This window comes from Xiphophorus maculatus, chromosome 9 (genome assembly GCF_002775205.1).
Source record: "Xiphophorus maculatus strain JP 163 A chromosome 9, X_maculatus-5.0-male, whole genome shotgun sequence".
In the NCBI taxonomy this organism is placed as follows: domain Eukaryota; kingdom Metazoa; phylum Chordata; class Actinopteri; order Cyprinodontiformes; family Poeciliidae; genus Xiphophorus; species Xiphophorus maculatus.
The window spans coordinates 1,249,033-1,274,155 of NC_036451.1; the positions used below are offsets into that span (position 1 = coordinate 1,249,033).

At 37.1% G+C, this 25,123-nt stretch overlaps 1 protein-coding gene across 3 annotated transcripts in view; it reads right to left on the reverse strand.

The window, feature by feature from the left end:
• The window catches only part of bcar3 (BCAR3, NSP family adaptor protein), a 76,926-nt gene that overhangs the window by 24,985 nt on the left and 26,818 nt on the right, over nt 1-25,123 (reverse strand). For all 3 annotated transcript variants that reach the window (XM_023340201.1, XM_023340202.1, XM_023340203.1), the window contains 3 exons: nt 13,536-13,704; nt 13,199-13,438; nt 4,533-4,575 (listed from right to left, as the gene is read on the reverse strand). In XM_023340201.1, coding sequence (XP_023195969.1) covers nt 4,533-4,575; nt 13,199-13,438; nt 13,536-13,704 — 452 coding nt within the window. The remainder of the gene's footprint in view (nt 1-4,532; nt 4,576-13,198; nt 13,439-13,535; nt 13,705-25,123) is intronic.

Sequence of the window (25,123 nt, forward strand, 5' to 3'; positions counted from 1 at the left end):
TGTGCCCACACTCTGTATGTCTACTGTACAGATCTTTGTGAAATAAGTAAACTTAAAAATATTTTAATACACAAGCTTTTGTTTTGAACAGATTTGGAAATATTGCTGACAACGATTTAACGGCTTCTTTTCCTCTTAAGTCTGAATTTTAACAAATTCTGGTTTAAATAAATATTAAAGTGGCAAAACAATCTAAAAACGTATCAGGATAATATAATATTCAGAATTTAATAAGAGATCTTATAAAACTCATCTATCTGTAGATTTAATTGATCAGCTCAGATCCACCACAAACTCGTTGGTGGAGCTGAATAATAATCATTTTGGTCTCCACTTACAGCTTAAAGTCTTGCTCCATTACGAAATTAAAGCAATAAATCCCAGCAGTGGATGTTTGATACCGAGACTGACGGCTAAACCAGACGCGCTCTGACAGTTTGGTAGTACCTCCACACGGCCACCAGATGGCGCAAACCTTTCAGTCAACCTTAAAATAGAAACTGAGTTTCATACGGAAGAATATGGATATTTATTTGAGCTGTAAACTGAGATAAATTGTAATGTAGCTGTTCTGTTGCAGTTTGTGTGTATATTAGTTTCCCTTTGTGCGCTGCTGCAACCTGAGACAACACACACTCACACACACGCACACACACACACTTGCATATTTGTGCACAGAGAGCATTATTGTTTTCTAAAGCTCTAAAGCTGCAGAGCTGCTTTCAACTCTGACTGGGAAAGAAAGAGAATAAGAAAAGTGGGAGAAAAGAGAAGAATCGTGAAGAAACCAATAAATCAGCTTGTCATGAAAGGCCGTCATGCTTCCCCCAGCTGCTCATTACCGGAAAAACCAGTAATTTAACTGAGGATGAACACTGACAATAACCACATAGTGTCGTTTCTCCCTGAGTAGAAACGACTCATTCCAGTGCTTTTTGATGTCTTAATTCACTAAATGACATCAAACTACTGGAAAGCCCCAAAAATCTCAAAATTATCTGAAAATATTCATGCAGAGATTTTTAAAAGTTACTATACGGACAAACTTCTTTTACATTTGACGATGGGAATAAGCTAATCAGATAAAAAGCAGGTTTTAACATCTAAAATCTTCAGAAATTCAAGAGCAGTTATATTGCGATAAAGATTATTTTAGTAATCGATTATTCTGATAATTAATCGGATCAAATATTGACACATTCTGCAAAGTTTTTATTTCACCACTGAAACTTTTATCTAATGTTAGAAATATATTGAAAGAAAATAAATAATTAAATTTATTTTTTAATAAGGAAATTAACATTTTATTGCCTAAAATGGAAAAACGTAGCATTAGTCTATGATATCTGCAGCTAAAAAAAACAACCTGTAGTCTAACATTATTCCCAGATTTATCCTCTGGAATGCAGAATTCAACTTTCAGTCATAATATTTATAATAGCAGAACCTCAAAAGCAGAATTTTAATCAGACAAAGGATTTTTTTAAGTCTTAGATGAAACATGTATATATATATATTTGTATATATTTTTGTACAGTTTTGATTCAGTTGCTGCTCAGAATGTTTGCTTTTTTCACAAAATGCTCTTTTTGTGAGTCTGTATAATCCAGTTAACAATTAATCAATTATTAAATTAGTTGACGCTTATTTCAATAATTAATTAATCCAGATTAATCGATTCAGCTCTATATTTATCTAGCTAAGCAGTCATGTTGGAGCGGGTTATTAATTTATTTCTCAATGAGGTTCCAATCCAATTTTAATCCAGTTAATCTACGGCTGCTACTAACAATCAATTATTAAATTATTTTAATAAACGATTAATCACAATTAATCGTTTCAGTCCTAGATACTTTAATGCAAATGTTCTGTGAAAACGACTTTCCTTGCACTGAAAACATCCATTCATAATCACATGTTGCATGTTTTACCGTCGCTGTCGGTGGCTCACCTGTCCGTTTCCAGCTGCTTTAAAAAAAACAAAAAACCGCAAACACACCTGGAGCTGCAGGGCAGAGCTGGCAGCCACATTTTCACACCTATTATGCAACACAACGGATACAGTGGCTGGATAAGCAGCTAGCACACAAACACCAGTGACTCACAGCCCCAGTTTGACCAGTGAGAAGAACTGGGTTTGCTTTTCACACTCAGGTGGCAGCATCACGCATACGAGCCAACAGATGGAGGGAATGATGGCGATGGAGTGATGAAGATGGTTCAAGGGTCAGGTGGTGAGACACCAAAGTGTTAAAAATAAAAAAAAATCATCCAGCATCTGTGCAGTTAGGAAAGTGTTTTGATGAAATACTGATGCAGTAAGGATGCACCGATCCACTTTTTTCACTTTCGATGCCGATATCTGAGGTTTCAACACCGATCTGAGACAGAAAAACTGCACTAAATTTACTTTAAACGTTCCTTTTTTTTTAAACACAGACATACATTTGATAACTCTGCACCAGTACAGCTCACTCAAACTCACAAACAGCTTCACAAGCTGCAAACATGTAAAACAACTTTAACTTGTTCAGTCAGGAGTAGAAGAGTCAAAGTAACAGAAACAACAAACTAAAACTGACTAAATCAAAAGGTTCACTTCCTAATATGTAAAAATAAACTACAACTAACGGTTCAGAAAGTACAGCTAGAAATTCTGGATATAACGTAAAATAAATAATAAAGCTTGGAGGACGAAGCATAGAACTAGACAGAATAGATCTACATTGACCGTTCAGGCACAGTGTCACCGATACCCGATCGACAATAGTTTCCATATCAGGACGGATACAGATGTTATAATATTGGATTGGTGCATCTCTAATTACATTCAATTATTTTCTATTTTATTACATTAAAATGAAAAAATCTAGAAAATTCCAACATTTAATTTGTTCATTTAATCAGTGGGAGGAGAAATCAAAGATTTTAACTCTGGTACGCCTGCAAACCTCTGGTTCGGTTTGAACGCATATGTGAATACCAAGAGGACCAGAGACCACTCCAAAAGCAGGAAGTGGACTACAGCGCAGGGCATTCTGGGTAAACACAACCAAAACAAACGCGCTAGGTAACGTTAGCGAGAGAAATGGCTCATGGTTTTTTATCAAAGACGAGAGAGAAATCCTATAACCGCTAAAATCTGGCGCTGCTTTTTTTCTGTTTACATTTGGTGAAGAAGGAAGTTGTGTTCAGTGTCTTCTGAGGGTTTTGTGTCGTTTCCTTCAGTGGCTCTTGGTGCCGCGCCCCCACAGGCCAGGAGGGGAACAAGTTTGGAAAAATCCTTTAAAAAGCAGTTAAAAATTAAACAAATGTTTCAATTTTGGTCCTAAATCGAACAGATTCTACCGAACTTTCAGTCTATATGCCAACTGGTTGTTTGGGTAGATGTTTTGTGTCTAGCATCACAAATATTAGCATGTAGAGTTTACTAAATGCTGCGAACTGAACATGTAACTGGAACTGTATGTCGTACTTTGACAGAAAGCCATAAAGAATATCACATGTCTGCCAAATGATGCTGTGCCAACAGAACGATCACATCATCTCTCTGTCCCTGAAAGCTGAGACTCAGGTGGTGTGTGAGTGTGTGTGTGTGTGTTTGTGATTCAAAGCTGCGTTAAGCCGACAGCAGAGAGTCAGATTGTGTGATTTAGGGGCGAATTATCCTGATCGTCCAGCAGATATCGGATCAACGTCTCTGAACACTGAGAGGTGATCGGTTTAACTCATGTAGCGCCGGATGTGACCTGCGAAGCATTTAGGTCATAATTTAATGTCCCAACTGTGACTTGGGGGCCATTTGTGGTCCTTGAAATGATTTTGCTCGGTCCTTGACCTCAAGCTAAAGAACAGTAAAACCAACCAAATGCACTGCAAAAACACAAAACCTTACCAAGTATTTTTGGTGAAGTGCAAATATCCTGAGTAGAGTTGAAATAGGAGAAAACTAACTGAAAAGTAACTTGTCAGCAAGAAATAAGAGCTTGTTAAAAGCCCTTGAATCTTTAATGATAAATAGATTTTATATAAAAGAAATCTACAAAATATTCACAACAAACACATTTTTGTGAATTAAATGAATTAATTAATGTTTAATTAAATTAATTTTGTGGTCCTCCAGGAGTTTAAATTATTCAACTAATGGCCATTGACTCACACTACTGCCAATGTTTTAGAACTAAAGTTGGGAGGAGTGTGTGTAAAGTAGCCAACAGTTTGTTTTTTAGTATTGTTTACTTTGCATGAAAATCCAAATTACAGAATCAAAAACTGAAACCGCAGAAGTCCCTGTTCAACCCAAAGAGGGCAGCACTGAGACAGTTTTACACCAAAGTTACACTAAAAACTCACAATTTGAACAGTAAAACAAAGAATCACCAAGAGAATCAATTTAAACAGTTCATCTGCAAAAATAAAAAGAAATAATTTGTTAATGAATTAGTTTTTGGAATAATTGATACAAACATTTAATTTCCGCAGACATTTCCCTCTTTTTTCACTGCCCAGATAAAATGTGTGTTTTGTCCTACCTTAACGTAGTCAACAGCAGCGTCCAGGGCGGCGACAGGATCCCTGGGAAACACAGAGAGAGAGAGAGTCCGGTTCAGAGAAAACATCCCGATGGGTCGGACCCGGAGGTTCGGTTCAGGTGACTCTAACTGGTGCTGATGTTGCTCCTTTTACTTCGGCTGATGCCCGAAACATTTCAACAGCTGCTCTATGAGTCCATGCATGTCCAAACCATGGTTAGGAAAACCCAAAACTGCAAATGTTTTCCATAAAGTTTCAGAGAAATGAAACCAAAAACCATCTGGGCTGTGGAGTTTAAAGTTGAGTCTCTGGTCCGTCCTCTGAGCGGTAAACACGTCCGACCTCCTCTCACTCCTCCCCCACAGTGACACGCATCACAGCCGCACGCCTACTGTTCGGACGCCGCTGGCACTTTCACACAGAGGTCACAGCACACAAACACACACGCTTTAAGCAGAAGCACCAGCTTTTAGTAGAGTTTTCATCTAAAAACTGCATTAAAAACAACCCATTTAGCAGCAGTTTTATCTTGGCGCAGTTTAAATCACCTACACTGCAAAAACACAAAGTGTTCTTGGTCTAGTTTCTAGAGAAAATAAAAAAATACACATTTTGCTGGACGATAAAAAGTTATAGCCATAAACAATAATATTGTTGTTTTGAGTTTATTTTAAAGCATTATAAGGGTAATAATAATACATGAAATATTTCTCAAAGATCAATGAACTTGAAATTCTAATGAACATTTAACACTGGAACTGGAAGACATTTTAAATATCCAAAATAAAGAAACCAAACCAACATAAACAATAAACAAAATGAATTACAAAGTCTGTAAACAAAACTGTCCTTCAAAAAAAGGATCAACACCATGTTCCAAATTATTATGCAAATTGGATTTAAGTGTCATAAAGATTAAATATTTTGTGTTGCTATTAAATTTATAGAAGGTTTTGTGTGTCAGGGCTCTTTGAATCACTATAATTAATTTCAGAGAGCTGGTTGATTAGTTTGTCTGCTGAGCTCAATTAAAGGAAATCTACTTAAGAAGGATGTTCCACTTTATTAAGCAGGCCACAGGTTTCAAGCAATATGGGAAACAGAAAGAATCTCTGCTGATGAAAATCATCAGATAGTGTAGTGCTGTATGACAAGATATGAAAACATTAGATATTTAAGTAAAACTGAAGCTTCATCGTACTGTGAAGAGATTTGTGGCTGATTCAGAACAAAGATGGTTTTACAGATAAAGACAGAATGAGGAAAGTTTCTGTTAGACAAATTCATCTGATTCAGAGATCAGCTGTTAAAATGTCCTTAAAGCAGCAAACAGTTATTTGAAGCTGCTGGAGCCTCTGGAGCCTCAAGGTTCAGGATCCGTTTGATTGAAATAGCTTTTGATTTTAGTACATGTGAACACTTAATGCTGCACATTCAAAGAATGACCGTTTGCATTTCTTTATAATCCATAAAATGTTTAGAAAATCTGCTGTGCATAATAATTTGGATCAGTGCATTTTGAGTTTTTTATTTTGGAAAAAAATCCTGTTCTCACAGGGAGCTTTGTTCAGTAAAATCTGATTTATACTGTAATAGTTCATGACTTGAAAATTATACTGACCGTCATTTGCATTGACCATTTAAGAAAATCTGACAAAATATAATTTGCATGATAATTTGGAACATAGTTTAGTTGAGACCAAAACACCAGACTGAAGACTTTTATCATCCAGTTTAAAAGAGAAGAGAGAAAAATAATAAATCATACAAATGGAAATTATTGAGCTCTTTTTAGTTTATTATTTGATTAAGTGATTCATTGCTTATTGCCATAGGCTTACTTGAAATAGGACAAAAAACGTACTTCAGCTTATTTTAAGTCAATAGTTCTTTAAAGTTGATTACAAAAGAAGTAACAGTTTCACTGCCAGATTATTTTTTAACTTATAACTAGGGCTGGAAAATAAATCAATAACAATATATATTGTGATAATCAATATCGATAGACAATACATCTGATAAAATATTCTGATCCAGAACCGCACAGCATTTTGGGGGATGTAGGCAAATGAAAGTCTGTAGTTGCTCAACCTCTCAGTCAGCGAAGCAAAGTTGGTGGAATCAACTAACTCACACATTCTTTGGTTACCTAGCAACTCACACATTCTTTGGTTACCTAGCAACTCACACATTCTTTGGTTACCTAGCAACTCACACATTCTTTGGTTACCTAGCAACTCACACATTCTTTGGTTACCTAGCAACTCACACATTCTTTGGTTACCTAGCAACTCACACATTCTTTGGTTACCTAGCAACTCACTCATTCTTTGGTTACCTAGCAACTCACACATTCTTTGGTTACCTAGCAACTCACTCATTCTTTGGTTACCTAGCAACTCACACATTCTTTGGTTACCTAGCAACGAAATGTTGAGTGATTTGCCTATTGGGCCTTATAAATGCTTAGAAATAAGAAACAACATAGTGGAGTGAAAACTGTAAATAAAAACAGGAAAAGTCACACCACCAGATGGCAGTATTTCAGATATTTAAAACAAAAACCTGATAAGTAATTATCAATATCGACAGTGATATAAACTGATATGAAACGCTAATATCATGATAAGTGCTTTAGTTGTATCGTCTAGCCCTGGGTATAGCAAAACATTTTTCCAATGTTAGGAGTGAAATAATCTGCCAGTGGAATTAGTAGTTTTCCATCAATATTAAGAAGTTATTTACTTAAAGTAAGCTCCAACATCTTCCTGAAAGTTAGTTGTGATTTTTTTCTTATTTCAAATTTACTACGATATTTGCAGTAGAAACTAATCCTAAACCTCTTGGTAAGATTTTGTGTTTCTGCAGTGGGATTAAAACAACTTCCTGGTGTATTTCACTCATATTTTTTCTTGACAGTTGAAACATTTTAGCCTGTTATGAATGTATTTGGAGTATTACTGCAGCTTTCTCTACTGGAGACTGCAAGGGGCTCAGTGAAAGCCGTAATCAGCTCAAATCCGCCACTACATTGGGAAGGTTGCTAGTTCAGATCCCCTCAGCTTGGAATGCTGTTCCCACGGGAATATCAGCACAGCTCATTTCTTACCAAACCAGATATGTTTATCCCCCAGCCCCTCTTAGTTCAATATAGCTCCACATAATGAGCAGGATTTAGCACAGAGGGGCCCATTCACAACAGACTGTAGCCGTTTATTCACCGCAGATTGCTCAGCCTCTCAGGCGGCTTTCAAGATCTGCACCAAAAGATGAGGAAGCTGATCCTATTGCAGGTCTAGAGATCAGAGCGTGTCCCGACACGCCCTGCAGCATATCAGCAGAAAAACACGGCGCTGTCCCCTGAGCCCAGGCCGCGCTGGCTGCTTGTGGTTTTGGTGATTGTCTGCCAAAACGTCCTGCACGATCGCTGAAAGTTGGAAAACGTTTTTCTTCTTACAGCAGTTTGTAAAAGTATCCATACACCTTAATTTTTGTGTTTAGATTTTGTCACAGTACAAACATAAACAATGTATTTTATTGGGTTTTTATGTAATAAAACAACATTTGGTTGTGAAGTGGAAGGAAATTAATGTGACACAAAGTGTGGCTTGGATTTCTATCCAGGTTGCCTCAGTCAATCCTTCGTACAACTACAATTCATCAGAATTGTTGCTGAACTTCTTTAAAGCTACAAAATGTAGATTTTTCATTTAAACAGAATCTGTTAAAACTGTCACCAAGTCGTGAAAGTATTCTACAAGACAGATAATCAGTGGAAAAACGAATTTACTTCCTCGCCGAGCTACTATAGGAATCTGCAAAACTAAACCATTCAGAGCCAGGAGGAGGGTCATAGCGCTGTCAATCACTCTTGTGTATGCGCTGCTAAATGTGTTGCTGAAAAACTCTGTCAGGCTTTCTGTTTGAGGTTGTTTGCCAGCTAAATGGTGAACCTCCACCCATATTTTTAATCGTTTTTCTCCCAGGGTTGGAGGATATTTTTAGTTCCCTCCATCAGCTGTGACCTGCTTCCCCGTTCCTGCCGCTGCAGCCATCAGCGTTCATTGTGAGGCTGTACTGTGACACGGCAGGTGTTTTTATCTCAGTAACAGTGAAGCAGATGTTTTTTATTTCTTGGCGTCGCCGTTTGTGTGCCGCTCTGCTGGACTCCTGTGAGACCCGAAACCCTGACCACATCAACCAGCGTGACTGTAGCGTGGAAATCACCCTGGACAGACAACACCCACTGAAATCCCTCAAAATGAATCTTCTCAAATGAGGGAAATTCCCTCTGTTACCTCCCCATGTGAATCTGCAAAAGTCAAAAGGTCGACTTTAACCCGAGGTGGGGATAAAAAATTATACTCAAGTAAGAGAAGAAAGCTGTCATCCAAGACATTAACATCTTTCAATAAAAAACTGATGAAACTTTAACAGAAACTGCAGGTGTGTGTCTGTGTCTGGTGAATTTAAAAAAAAAAACATGTTTGTTTTTCATTCAGTGGGAAGAAAATCCAGAAATTTTACTCAAGTCAGAGCAGAAATACTTCAAATAAAATTACTAAAGTAGAAATAAAAAAGTACAGTGTAGGAAAAACACTCCTATTTTTTTTTTCTTTTCAATAAAGTTACTCAAGTAAATGTAAGTAGTTAATACTTACATTAATACATTTATACCCAACTCTGGGTTTATTCTGAAGCAGCGCCGTAATGAAACTGTTTTTCAGGTGAGTGATTTTCTCTGTAGAAGTTAAACCAAAGTATGTGCAAAATGCTTCAGCCAAGACTTTTCAGACTAGACAAACTGACCACTGCTATATCAGTATTTCTTTTTCGTGCTAAAAACAACAAGCAACGCTGAATTTTCCTGCTTCTACAACCACAAGAACAATCTGCAATCAGCAGCAGAAAGGACCGGCTGAACGAGCCGAGGCGAGGAAGAGGATGAAAATAAAGAGCAGGGACTGGCTGAAGCATGAAGAGCTCACCACAATCTTTTTCTGGCTACTGTTGTTCTTTGCCGCTCACCGCACGGCTCTCAGCATGACCACAGCTGGCTTCAGGCTGGCAGCGGATGCAACAGCTGCATGCAGTACCTGCAGACCGCCTCTAGGGGTCAGCGGGTTTCCATCATTCAAATGAGAGGTGGAGTATTTCTCTTAAACTAAATTACCAAGTTTTATTTACTTCATACAAGAGAAGACATTGAGCTGTTAAAATTCAAGCACTTTTTAAGTATCTCAAGGTAACTTTTCCAGCAACAAACACTGCAAATTAACTAAAAAAAAATCTGTTTCAATTCATTGTTATATGACATCATTTATTACTAATAATGTTTTGTGATTGTATTCTGCATTCTTCAGCAGGGACAAGGTTTTGAAATCTCTCACTATACAAACAAAATCTCACCAAGTATTTTTCTCAAGTTTCTAATGTAAATATCTTAGTACATTTGAAATAAGGCAAAACCAACATATAACCAACTTTTCAGCAATATATAGGAGCCTGTTTGATGTGAATAATTCCCTAATATTGATGAAAAAGTATTTGTTCCAGTGGGACATTATTTCACTAAAAACATGGGAAAAATGTCTCGTTTGAAGTGAAATAATCTGCCAGTGGAACTAGAACTGGGTTGCTAGGTAACGGGCTGACTTGGCTGGGGTTGCTAGGTAACGGGCTGGACTTGGCTGGGGTTGCTAGGTAACAGAGCAAGGCCTGTCACTTGTGAAAGAAGTGAAATAATCTGCCAGTAAAACTAGCACTTTTTCATCAATATTAAGTAATTGTTGACCCAAAACAACTTCCTGTCTTGCTTAAAAGTTACTTGTAAGTTCGTTTTGTCTTATTTTGACAATGTTCAGCGTTCTTCTGTGCATGGTTTTTTAAAACAAAACAAATAAAAATCGAATTTCAGCAAAGAACTGGAACTGAGCACCCAGACTTGCTGTGGAAACGTAGTACTGTGCATTGACAGCAAAACATGAAGTCAGGTTTTTCAAATGAAAACGGGACAATTCCAAATCTCTAATTTTATGTTGATCCAGTTTGATTTTAAGCGAAAAGAGATTCAGATATGAAGTTGAAATGATCTAGAAGTCAGCACAGATCTCTCTGTTTGTGTCTTTTCTGCTGCCCCTCCTCCTGTCCTGGTGGTCTGCAAGCTGCCCACAGAGGTCAAGAGAAAAACAAACCGACCAATGAGGAGCTGGTGCACCATAAGGTCAGGGGTCACAGGTCAATCAGCAGCAGAGGAATGAAAGTCAAGACTGACGTATGGTTTTAATGGAAAAGCAAACTATGATTTGTTTCTTCAAGCTTTTCTAGAGACACAAATATCTGGAGTCAATAGAATTTAACATCTAGAAAGGAAGCAGATGCTAACTAATCATTTTGGGTAAAACACAGGGGCGGATCTACAGGAGGACTATTGGGGGCCACTGCCCCCCCACAAAAAATATTATGTTCTTAAAATCATACTTATGAAAACTATATCCTTCATATTAAATATTAATTCAGAAGAAATATATATAACTATTTATGATTCCAAGTGGGTTCAATGAACCTGCCAATTCAAACTGACAGAGCAGGGTAGAAAAAGTGTACCTTAGTAAAAGAAACAATGCTTTAAAACTAAAAGTAAAAACCAGCCATCCAAACACTTACTCATAAAACTTGATTTAATAACTAGAAATGATGCCACCTGACTGAGAAACGTAGAAAGCTCTGTGGAAATTCTAGTATTTTAGACTAAAATTTGAGAGATAACACAAATAAAAACACAATTGTTACGTTTGGGACTTTCAGAAACTTCACTGGTCATTTCCTTCTCTGCCATGTAAAATTTCTAGGTTCAGTTATCACTTTAAATAAATTTACTTCCTGATTTAACCCCTTGAAATTGGGCCTTTGTCTACTAATCTCCTATTTTTGGAGCTCCGCCTCCAGGAAGCCATCCCAACATGGCTCCTCTTATTAACCCTCTAACAACATTTTTACCAGCGTTGCTCTGAGCAGCAGCTCCTATAATGAGCTCAGCAGTTGCACCAGGTGTTTGCTAATTGCTGCTGGCTAGTCTGAAGGAGCTGAGTGGGGGAGGAGCTATGCCTTGATTTATCATACATGTATTAAGAATCAAGGCAAAACTCGAGGTGTGTTAGATGATTTAATGACATTATAACATGATATGCAGCTCAAAAAGTTGATTTTGTATAAAACTGCCTTTCTAAATTGAGGCTAAAAACTCACCTGTGACTTTGATTAAATGAATAACTGAAACACTGATCAATATATTTTATGCGTAATGATGATTTTTGACAAAATGTGATGTTTATTGCTTGTTTCTTAATGATGTTTTTGTTGCTGTGAGTCACTCTGAGCTGCCTCGTCACCGAATTAAACTCGACAGCATCCTATAGTGAGAAGAACCCGGCCACCTGCAGAGGCTGAACTCGACCCGGACGAATCATTCTGCCGCATGTCAGCGGCGTCTGAAATGGATCCACCGATGAAGAGAAAGCAGACAAAGAGTCCAGAGCAATCCGTGATCAAACCCGCCACACCCCGACCTACAAAGGTTCCCCGACCGCCGGAGGCCACGGCGTGCACCGGCGCGCACCGGCGCGCACGGCGCCGGCCCGTGAGCCGTAAACCGACCCCAGACTCAGAGAGACGGGAGGACATGATGAGGGGGATGAGAGGCTTTGCTCTGAAGTTTAGATAACTTCTCCCCCCAGGGCCCCGTTTACAACCTTCTCTATCTCCATCCGGCTCTGAAGGATCTCACTCCCTCTTATTTACAGAGTTCACACAATTTTCAAACATTTTGAAGAATTTTCAAGAGGAGGTCGAAAACTTTTCCAGCACCAAACTTTGGAGATGAAAACAGTATAAACTAGAAGAGTTGTGACGGGTTCGTCGCCCGACCCAGCAGGAAAAAGAAACTGAAGCCGATGTCTGCTATTCCTTCCACTCTGCATAAACTGCTGTGTGTCAGTTTATCACATAAAATAACAATAAAATGAAATGTGTGGAAGCTTGTGGTTGTGACATGACAAAATATGAACAAGTTAATTTTTAGACTCTTTGAAAGGCTTTCTAGTCGCCCCGTCAAATAGAAAAGAATAATAGAATAGAATATCTTTTATTGATCCCTGTATTGCAAAGCTGCTCCATCCCAGGAGTTAAATATTAATAATAGAAATATAACCAGAGACTATAAAATAAATACATTTATATAAAATTGAAATATACCTAAGAGTAATGAAAGTAATTCAAATATGACTGAATATAAGTAAATACATCAATAAAGTAACAAGCACATTTGTTAATCTATAATCTATAAATGAGTGCATAGAAAATTTAATTTAAGTTACTTATTAGTAAGTTAGTTATAAAATCAGAGATTTCAGCCTCAAATTTCACAAAACAGCTGCTGACAATAAATAATCAAGCTCAAAGATTTTTATTATCACCTTTAGTGATCCCGTGTGAAAACATTCTTTGTCTTAATCATCAAATTACGAAAGTAAAACCAAATGAATGAGTAAGATTCTCCAACTTCAATGTGTGTTTTATGGGTGGACAGAATATTCAACAAAAACCAGAGCTCGACGTTGAAAATATGAAACTACAAAAACACAATAATATGTTTCTGCTTGTTTACCTGCAACTCTTGAAATCATCGCTGATATTCTGAGCCAGCGAGGACGCGGCGGGCTGCAGGACGAGCCCTGCAGCCACTGATGCGTTCCCGGAAAGTAACGGCTGCGTCTGATTGGTCTTCAGGTCCCATGCATGGTTGCTATGGTTGACGTTGGCTCCGCCTCTCCTGCGACGAGGCAGCGTCCCATGCAGCGAGACCGACTGGTAGGCTGCAGCAGGAATCTCCTGACCTGAAGGGATGCTGCATGAGAGAAACAAGCAACTGAAATGAAACACCAAAATCACGTTAAATTAGATTTTAACACCTAAAATAAATTTAGCAAAAAAGTGAGGATTACCAGGGGTTGGAGCCATGGAGATCCATGGGGATGTTGAGTTTTCTGGGGGAGACGCCATGGGCGGAGCCGGGGCCTCCAGAGTGGGCGGAGCCTCCTCCCACAGTGTGATGATGTGCATGTAGCGACCTGGGCAGACTGGCAAAACGCCCCTCAGCCATCATCCTCAACTCTGGAACAGTACAGAGAAATTACATGAAGCATGATTAATGTCAAAAAAACAAAACTTGGTGAACTTTCTGGGAGTGAAATAAGGTCACACACTGCAAAAACACAAAATCTTACCAAGTATTTTTAGTCTAGGTTCTAGTGCAAATATCTTAGTTCATTTTAAATAAGACAAAATTAGCTTATAATGACTTTTCAACAGGATATGGGATCTTGTTTTAAGTCAATAATTCCTTAATATTGATGAAAAGGTACTAGTTGCACTGGCAGAATATTTCACTTATCAATCAATTTTATTTATAAAGGACTGCCAGTGGACCAAGTACTTTTTAATCATTATTAAGGAATTATTGATTTAAAACAATCTCCTATGCAGCTGTTGCAATGTGAGACCTCACCCCCATCTGGAGGGCGAGAAGCTGCTCGCTAACAATGACTAGCACTGGCTTTAGCTGTTGAATTGACAACTTAATGCACTAAATCTTGAAAGTATTTGCGTTACATACAAGAAAAAGGAACTAACTGCTACTAAGTGTCAACACTAAGACAACTAGATAAGGTCAGAAAAAGGTTTTAAGAAAAAAAAAAAATAACAGGGAAAAGGAAGTAGGTCAGCTATGTTAGCTTGACTATGACAACTGTAAAAGTAGATGTGCTGTGGAACGCTGTGTGTTTCGCTTCAGTTAAAAAACAAAAAACAGGCGACCAGGACATTAACTCTGACAGATCATCAGTAGAGCAGGTGTTTACATCAGCTAATCAACCACAGCTGTGTTAGCTTAGCTAATAGCAGCGGTAGCTAATCCACCACAGCGATCACTTATAACCACAAAATAATCATCAAGCCTGAAAACATAAAACTGTTATGTACTGAATGTTCTGTTGTTTTTGTGGGAAATGTTTGAGTGTTTTTTGATGTTGAATCCTGATACACTAGTAGACCTGTTGTCTGTCGGTTGTTATGGCAACGGGCCTGCGTGTAGCGCAGCTGACACAGACAGTGAAAGACAAAGAATAGGTTTGAGTTTTTCTTCAGTGGTTTTTCCTTTGCTGTGGCGCTGCACCGAATAAGTGATACTTTCATTTAGTTAACAGAGCTGTTCTAACTTTTGTTTTAATTCAAGCGCACTAAGAAACTAGCACTAGAAATTAGCCAAAACGTCCTCTGTAAGATTGTGTTTTTCTGAGTCAATGCACAAAAACAGTGTTGGAGACAACAGTTACCACACCCAGATACACCAAACTGGGATTATCTGTCAAGCAATCACAATACAAACCAACAAAGTACCCTGCAGGGAAACAGAAGTCATCATTATCTATCCGTAATTACAATAATACAAAGCATTTAAATACTACATGTCACGCCTGAAGGACAGATTTTTATGTTTTAATTATGTCTCCAAACACACAGCAACATAAATAATGATTATTTTAGTAAATTCAGTCAGACAGCACAATCTAACGTTGATTACTTTTAAATTGAGAAGGCTCTGGAGTGGAGCTCTTCCACATGGAGGATGGGTTCTCTGAGATTTTTGTAACTTTTTAAATTCAAAGTTATGCTTTTAAACACATTTACATTAATCTGAGCAAAAAAAATTGATCACTCTGATAAAAGTTCTGCATTTTATGCAAAAATAATGACAAAAACAATCGAAATTAGTAGGCCATCACATTTCTATTCAACATTTATGCTTAAAATAACAATGGATAAATGCACAGTAATAAGGAGCACAGGGCTGCAACTAACAATTATTCTAGTAGTCGATTATTCTGTCGATTAATTGATTAATCAAGAAAACAATTTTTCAATTAACCACCTAAGTATTTTTATTCAGTGTTAGAAATACATTAAAATAAGGAAATACAAAAATATTTCAAGAAAATCAACATGTTATTGCCTAAAATGCAATAACAGCTTTTCTTTAGTTGATTTTAACAAAATGGAGCTAAAACTTTGCCACTTGAGTCATTTTGGGTCAAACATATTTACAGAAGGTTTTTCTTCCATCTTTAAGGGAAAATATTTGTATATTTTTTGTGCAGTTTTGGCTTAATTGATGATTAATCAATTCCAATAACTGATTAATTGGATTAATTGTGTTTAATCTGATGAATCGTTTCAGCCCTAGAGGTGTTTTGTGTAGCATTAGGATTAGGATGTAAAGCACTCCAGCAAGTTTGTGATTAGATTATATGAAAAGTTGGCTTTTTGAAGATTCTTAAAAATATTTCACAACCTATTTGTATCCAAATCTGAGAGGATGGAAAAAATATGAAGCAAACAGCTGCACCTTCCCTCCCTGCGACTTTATTTTGTGTTCATGAAGGAAGCCGTCATCCGTTGACCCCAAAACACGCAGTGATGAAAAAGACAGATAGATGTGCGCTGCTGGGAAAACACAGGATGGGTACTGTTCACATTTTCCTGCGATGTGAGGATGACAGATGTATCATCTGCTCTGAATCACTCTGCATGCAGCAGTTAGTCACATCGTACAAACTAAAATAACATAAAAACCACAGACAAGCTGGAAGCTCTCAGTCCTGATCTCAGCAAAACCAGTGTGTGTGTGTTTGTGTGTGTTACATAAGCGTCTGTATTTATCGTTTATCATTTATTGTGATACATTTCTTGTCATGATCAAAATTTTGTATTGTCAATAAATTCAATGACCTGATGTTTAAAAACTGTCTTTATTGTCAGGATTGTTAGTTTAACTATTTTCTCCAGTATTTGTTCATCGAGTGAATCAATAAATCTGAAAATATTTATCCTGGAAATGTTTTCCAGGTGGTAGAAGGCTGACTTTGTAACTGTCTTTATGTGACTCTGCAGATTCAGATCTGACTCCATCACTACACCCAGATTTCACACTGAAAAAACACAAAATCTTACCAAGTTTGATCTAGTTTATAATGCAACTGTATCAGTTCATTTGAAATAATAGAAAACTAACTTATAAGTAGCTTTTCATCAAGACATAGCAGCTTATTTTAAGTCAATAAGTTCTTAAAACTGGTGAATCAGTTCTAATTGCATTGGCAGATTATTTCACTTATGACATGGTGAAAAATATCTTCTATTAAAGAAAATAATCTGCCAGTGAAACTGATAACTTTTTCATCAACATTAAGAAATTATTTACATAAAACAAGCTTCTACTTACTGCTAATTGTAAGTTAGCAGTTTGTGAATTGGGAGTCCTGAGCCAGCTGTAAAACATCTGTTTTAAAACAAAGTCCAACCGAGTCGAACCGTGGGGGGTCTCAGAGTCGTCGGCTCCTGCAGATGAATGTCAATGAAAATGCAAATGCAACTTTAAGGGAACCAACAGCTGGCCGGGCCGGGCCGGGCCGCTCAGCGCTGAGCGGAGAGACGTTTATCTGAGGAACGCCGGACCAGACAGAATGTGGATTCCTCCAGAACGACCACAGGGCCTATTATATGACCCTGAGGGATTCAGCCCCGTGTGTGTGTGTGTGTGTGTGTGTTGGGGTGTGTGTGTGTGTGTGGTACTGACCATCTGCCAGACACACAACCAACCCTGTTATGTGTAAAGAGTCAAATCTCATTCATGTAAGTGACAAACACTTAAATGTTTAGCTTTAGGATAAAGTACTCAGGCAACAGAAACTCATTTTATATAAAATATGAGAAGAAAATTCCAGATTGATGGATACAAAAGAATCCATCAAAAAATTACAAAAGTCAAAACATTTCTGGAACTAATCTCAAATTTTCTTTCTAGTAAATTTTCCACTTTTCAAACTGAGAACATTTTTTGAGAAAAGTTCTTTTCTAGAAAATTTCTTCAAAAATCTCAAAATGTATTGGTGGAAATTTATCTAAACGTTTACTTACTTTTTCCTTATTGTACATTTCACTACTTCAACTTATTTTCACTCAAGAGTAAAAAAGTATTTGGTAAAACGTTCTGAGGAACTGATCAAATAATCAATGATTTCATATTTAAAAATTACATCATCAGACGGACCAAAATATAAAGTTAAGAGGAAATTTTCTTTGGATTTCTTTTCTTCAGTTCTTTGGATAAAAAAACTTGTGAAACTTTAACGGAAACTGCAGGTGTGTGTCTGGTGAATTTCTGGTTAAAACGTGTTTGTTTCTCATTCAGTGGGTAGAAAATCCACAAATTTGACTCACGTAAGAGTAGAAATACTTCATAATAAAATTATTCAAGTAAAAAGTACTACATAGCAAAAATACTCTGAAAAGTTTTTTTTTTTTTCAAAAAACTTACTCAAGTAAATGTAACTAGTTACTCCCAGCCTTTTTTATTCATCTGTCATTTATTTCACATTCGGTCGTATTTCAGACGCTGCTCTCTGTTTCTGACCTCATCCATCTTTCTCTTTCAGTGGTTCGTTCCCTCCCTCCACACGGACAGACGTCGTCTCCTTAACGCTATCCGTCCGTCACATCAGCTCTTCCTTTCTACAAAACTTTTGTCTCTTTCTTTTCTTCGGCCTTCTGCCTCTCCTTTCTTCATCGACTCATCTTTGGTCCCCAGCAGCTGTTCGCCAACCAGTCACATCACTCAACACGAAACAAACAAAGGGCTGCAGAACCGTCCTGAGGTTTCATATTAGAAATGAGGGCACAGACTTTGACGCGTTTATTTAGGGTAAGTAAGTATAAGCTATTTTGGTAAATTATTGGTTTGTTTTATTGTTTGTAATGTTGTAAATGTACCAAAATAAAGCCAATCTAATCTAAATCAAATTTTTATTAATTCTTTAAAAGGATTTCATCATGTTGAAAATTTTAACGTAATTAATCTTTTTCTTTAACTAATTTTCTCTTAAAATTAGTTAATTTTCCAAATATTAAATAATATTTAATACCTCCTATATCTCCTGGGCGGCCATCTTGTTTTAGAAGCATGTATTTAGTTGAACTTTGAATTCAGGTCAACTCCTAGAAGGAACAATTTAAATAAAAGCAAGTTTATTAAATATTTTTTTCATTTGTAATAACAGAAAAGAAAAGGAGAAAGAAAAAACATCTATTAAAATCAGATTTTGTGAAGAAAACATTTTATTTTTAAGAAATATCACCTAGCCCTACAGCAAAGGTTCCAGCCTTTGTTTCTGGTACGTCCGTAAATCTGACGCACAGGCGACATCTGGGATGGACAACAAACTGCTGCTGGTTAATTTCTGCTTTAAAAAAACGACATGAAGGGACGAAGGAGAAGATTATTGCTGTGGTCAAGTTGTGCTAAAAGGAGTTAGCCTGTCAGTGAAGCTGTTCAAACCTAAATTAGCATCTTAATGCTAACATACAGCAGCAGCACAGACGCTAATGCTATTGCTAGCATCCACAGTCAACGTTTCTTTGCACCAATCTGATGGTTGAATAACCTAAATAACAGATTTAAAACAATACGTATCTCTGTTATTGAGCTCATAAGTCTACATTGTATATTCAATAATTTTGCAAAATAATAATAATAAAAAAACTTAAATAAACCAATAAGTTTAACTACTTCCCAAAAAGGAGGTCTCTCCTCCTCTTGAATTGAAAATGTTGCTGATTTTTTACATAGTTTTTGATTAATTGCCACTCTGATTAAAAACATAACTAAACCAAATTTAAGAATTTGTATTAATTCTTTAGATGACAACAGGAAGTAGTTAGAGTAAATTTATAAATGTTTGTAGTTTGTTTTTACTCAATAAATAAGAATTATTTGTTATATTTACTTGTATGAAATTGGTGACTTTGTCTGCATTGAAGCTTGTAGGAGCAACTAAGGTTTTATTTTGTGCACAAAATATGTACAAATCATCACAAACTCAAGGTTACAATTTAAATAGCTCAGCACAGTTTGAGTTTATATCAGCTACATTTTCTCTTTTAATTTGCCTCAAATGGTGCGTCTGACATGAACCCAGTAATGACAAATCCTCCCAGTTAGGAGTTATATGTTTTCATGTGGCAGATCACTGAGCAGACCTTCATATCCAGGAGTGGTGATGCTGCAGAACGGCTGACATCAGCTCCCTGCTGTGGACGACCTTCGACCCTCTACCTCTGCTGCAGCTGATATTTTTAGAAACACAAGCTAAATTTAAAACCTTTAGTAATTTTTCTAAATTAACCTTTCATCTCGCAAGGTCGGACACTTCAGATCGACTCAAAGGGAATCCTTTGGTTCCAAGGCACTTAAAATCTGTATAAATTAATGAGAATAAATATATGTAGCATTGTAATATGATGAAAATGTCCTATTTGTTAAAATAATAAAAGTTAAATCTTGAGTCCTTTAAGTGGTGAAGCTAACCGGACCAGGCGAACTATAGGCAGCAGGAAACTTCTCCCTATTCCTTTGTGTTTTTTTATGGAAACGTTGTGCAGTTTTGTCACATTTCTTTCTGTTTTATTCCAAACAGCCAGACTTCAAAGTTGGTCTTGACCAACATTTTTGTGTTTTTCTCAACGTTTTAATTTGGACTTTTTATTTCAGGGTGCATTCAAATCAGGAAGGTCATTTGGTCCGGACCAAAAGCAGGTTTTATTTTTTTCAGTTTGCTGCCGTTTGCTTTCACATTAAATTTTTTTTTGCAAACGAATTAAATTATGTAAACGCAGTTACAGTTATGTTATGTCGGTTGTTATGACAACACTATTATAGCAGATATCACCAGTCTTTATTTTCAAAAGAAACTTTTTTATAGGTGACCTATTATGCTTCCTTGGACATGTCAGGATAGGTCTATGGCCTATACAAAACATGTTCACTAATTTTTTTTTTTTTACACATTCTTAGGTAATGAGATTTTAGTCTGTTTTAGGGCGTCTCGTCACCTTAAATCCAAATAAGCTCCTGCTGGCCACGCCCCCTAACTCACATGTTGAAATGGATGCAAACAGAAGCATAATTATACAACTATATATCTTTGAAAAGCAGAAGCAGAGCCTCCTGCACAACAAACAAGAATGCAGTAAGTTGTTTCTGGATGGTGACTCAACAACAAAACACTTTGACATTTCCAGCAGCCATTGTACAGCCCATACAGCGGTAAAACCAGCTGACCAAATGTGCTGGAGCTCAGCTTGGGTTGCTAGGTAACGGGTGGAATTCTGGTGGAGTTGCTAGGCAACGCACCCGTCAACTGTGGCTCAACAAATCGGGAGGTTTTTGAAACGGCTCATTTTCCAAACACCAAAAAACATGAACGTATTGCCAAAAAACGGCTAGGTGTTTTTTTAAGTACTTGGATTGTTTTTAGAAGAAGTAGAAACCCGAATGGAAGTATAAAAATGCACAAAATGTGATTTTTGCTAAAGATATTGCTACACCTTTATTTTTGTTAAAGCTTTTTCCAGCAGAGGAAAAATAGACTTTGCAGTGGTCTCTAGTAAAAGTGTAAAAGTTGCATATCTGCAAATACGGCCTTATATCCCACATGTTCAGTTTCAGTTGTTTGACAAATATCAGTAAAATAAAGGATCTGCCTGACGAACTGTTAGTCTTTCACTGTTCCAGGAATTTATTTGCTTCACTAAAAAATCCCAGCAGAATTACTGAAAACATCACAGAACCTCAAAACACCCAAACTATCCCCTGAAGGAGTGAATCAGTGTCTGCACATAACAGACAACTTAAGCCGCGATTATGTTCGAGTGTAAATACTTTCACATTCAAGTTCTGACATTAACCAAGTTGTTTTTTTCTTTACTGCAGTTTTGACTGACTTTCTGTAGAAATAGAAACAGCTTTCATTGTCCTGCAAAGAGGAATTCTAGGTGCAACAGTAGTATAAGAAAGTTCTTAAATTGTTAAAAACAATGTATGAAAAACAAGATTAACAACAACAACAACACCTGCAGTATGAATATCAGTGATAGACTGGACAAGACTGACAATGACACAACAAAATCTTACTTTTGGTGCAAGATAAGAGAGCTTGCTTTAACTGAATAGTTATTGATTTAAAACGTACTAGTTTCACTGGCATATTATTTCACTTATAAAAACATTTTTACATGTTTTACTGAAATAATCTACTATTGGAACAAGTTCTTTTTCATCATTATTAAGGAATTATTTACTTAAAACAAGCTCCTATCTCAAAACTTCCTTCTGAGTTAGTTTTGTCTTATTTAGATAGTTGTACTAGAAACTAGACCAAAAATATTTAGCAACATTTGGGTTTTTGCAGTGCATCCAGCACTTGTGCGGGTTTAGAGTCAGAAAATGGGACACTGCAGACCCCACACATCCTGGACACAAACTGTTAAGACCTTCAGCTTCAGGGCTCCGCTTCCAAAAACCAAACATGTACAAGGCAAGACCAAAACCTGCCTTTATGAAGTTATTTTTAAAACTATTCATTTTCTCTGAAGTTTTTCCCAGAAAATGTACATAAAACTGAAGCAAATTTTTGCTAAAAAAAAAAAAAAATCACAGCTGGAAGCAACTTGTAGATAAAATCAGAAGTTATTTTAGGAAAACCAGCAGCATCAAACCAATCACACACCTCTCCTTGGCAGTGGAGCACCAGACAAAACATTCTGGGTCTTTGTTAGCGCTGGCGCTGAAGGCCTTGGGTTGGGAACACACACACACACACACACACACACACACACACACACACACACACACACGCACACGCACACGCACACGCACACACACACACACACACACACACAGAGTCATGGCTGCGGAGATTAACAGGAAGAGGAAATGGCAGCATAAACATATAAACGAGAGGCGACCCATTATAAAAGATTAGTGGTAATAAAAAGTTCTTATCTCCTCCCACGTTCATCTCTCAAAACAAAACTTTTCTTCAACATCCAACTGATTCCAGTCCAGCTGCTGGATTGTCGGCGCCCGGCCTGAGTCTGCAGCTGACAGCAAAACACCAATCAGAGCTCAAGATGCACTTTCCTTAATCCACAAAGTGGCGGTTATGAGCAGTTTGCTTCTTCACACCAACCAACTGTTTCAGAGCTGCATAGTAACTAGTTACATTTACTTGAGTAACTTTGTGGAAGAAAAATTTACTTTTAGGAGAATGTTTACAATGCTGTACTTGAGTAATTATATTATAAAGTATTTCTACTCTTACTTGAGTAAAACTTCTGGATTTTCTACACACTGAATGAAAAACAAAACATAAAACATCATAAATTCACCAGACACACAAACTGCAGTTTCTGTTAAAATTTTATAAGTTTTTTTGTTACTTATATGAATTATTGTTATTTTGGTTCTTAAAATACCAAAATTTCCATTTAACTTCATATTTTGTTCTACCTGATGATGTAATTTTTAAATATTAAATGATTGATAATTTTATCAGTCACTTCGTAGTTCTTTTTTTACCAAATACCTTTTTACTCTTACTTGAGTAATTTCTTGCTATTTCTTATTTTTACTATAGTAAAAATATGTTGAAGTAGTGATACTTTTACTTAAGTACACTCTTAGGCAGAGTACCCAAGAATTGTACATAAGTAAGAGTAGAACTACTGCAACACTGAAGCATAAAGTTGACATTTTGGTATTTTAAGAACCAAAATTACAATAAATCATATTAGTAACAAAAAATAAAAAATCTGGTAAAATAAAATGTTTCCAAATCAGTTTCTTTCAATAAAAAACTTATGAAACTTTATTAAAAACGGCAGGTGTGTGTCTGTGTCTGGTGATTTTTTTAAAAACATGTTTGTTTTTCATTCGGTGGGAAGAAAATTCAGAAATTTTACTCAAGTAGTAAGAGAAGAGATACTTCATAATAAAATTATTTGCATACAGTTGAGCAAAAATACTCCTAAAAGTACATTTTTCAAAAATGTTACTCAAGTAAATGTAACTAGTAACGACCCAACTTCGGTTATGACATAAAAAATACTCATGAACAGATTTTCTATTTTCTCCACATTCGCAGCAGCTCAGATGAAAGAACGGCTGCAACGCCGCTCTGTCATTAAACACAATGCAGAGGACGAACGCAAACATGTTTGGGAATGAGCTGCTTCCTCTGGCTGGCTAAAGGAGTTTTCCTGCTGCAGAAGAGACTTTAATACACACACACACGCCTACCCCCCCACGTCCGCACACACACACACACACATTAGGAAAACCACCCCTGGCCAGAAGTGAACAATGGGAACGACTGTCACATGACTGCTGTGTAGAGTCAGTCTTTGTTGAAGCTGGAGAGAGAGAGGTGTCCTACTGCGCTCTTCTGTGCGTGGGCCCACCAGCACACATGCATGTGTGTGTGTGTGTGTGTGTGTGTGTGTGTGTAACATGTTAATAAGGTCTGTATTAAATCCCACAGCAGTAGCTGCCACTTAAAGCTTCTACAATCTTTGTTGGCTTGTCCATCTCTCTCACTTTCTCACATTAACACCTAACTTCCCTCAGCGTGTGAACTCAATCTGCACACCGAGGGGGAAACTGTGACGTCAACATACAGATATTCTGCTAATGTCGAGAAAACATAACTGTGGTGTTTCCATTAAATAAGAAACGTGACTAAAATCAGACCTGAATAAGTTTGGTCACGCAACGTCATTAAAAACAACTCCAACTACTTCCTGTTGTCATCTACTTCATGGTTTCCACCAGTAGTAACATCCTGTTGTTGATCATGTGACTCGTTTGATGCAAAAAAAGTGTTTTCATTGCTGTTATGCGAAATAAACCAATTTTAATACGGCAAAAAAACCAACAATTCATTCTAATGCCAAAACATTTGATCAAAAAACATGAGTTTTTGTCACAATAGGTGGGTCTCCAGGAAGCAAATTTATTTTCAAAATGTCAAATTGCAATATACATGGTCAATGGAAACACAGCTACTGATAATCTCACTTTGAGCAACTGGAAACACATTCAGCTCAACTTCAGGAATGATTTCTGCCTGCTTCAGAAAACAATCAAACATCAACCTGTTTCACCTGAAACTATTGTACTCATATCTGACTTACACTGTTTTCACACCTGACAGTCCAGTAGTTTATTTAAAGTTTATTTTTTTATTGTAGTTCAATATTTTACTGGGGTGTGCTGTGGTGGCGCAGGGGGTTAGAATGCCCCACATTTGGAGGCCTTAGACCCGTGGACGTCGCGGGTTCGACTCCCGACGACGACCCGTTCTCCTTCAAAAATGGCGCCGGCTCAGCTGGCTGCCTGCAGACGCAGCTCCAGTCGTGTGTGTGTTAATCTGTGTATAACAGATATAACAGATAAATTCTTGCTGTAACTGCGGAACAATTTCCCTGCTGGGATGAATAAAGTAATTCTTCTTTAATAAATTTTGAAGGTGAATTATAGGAAAAATGCTTTGCATTGCACTCTGTTCCTTTTTATTTTGGCTCTGATCTCTGTTTGGACCAGCAAATAACCCGAAAATAAAGAATAATCTTCCTGCTGGCA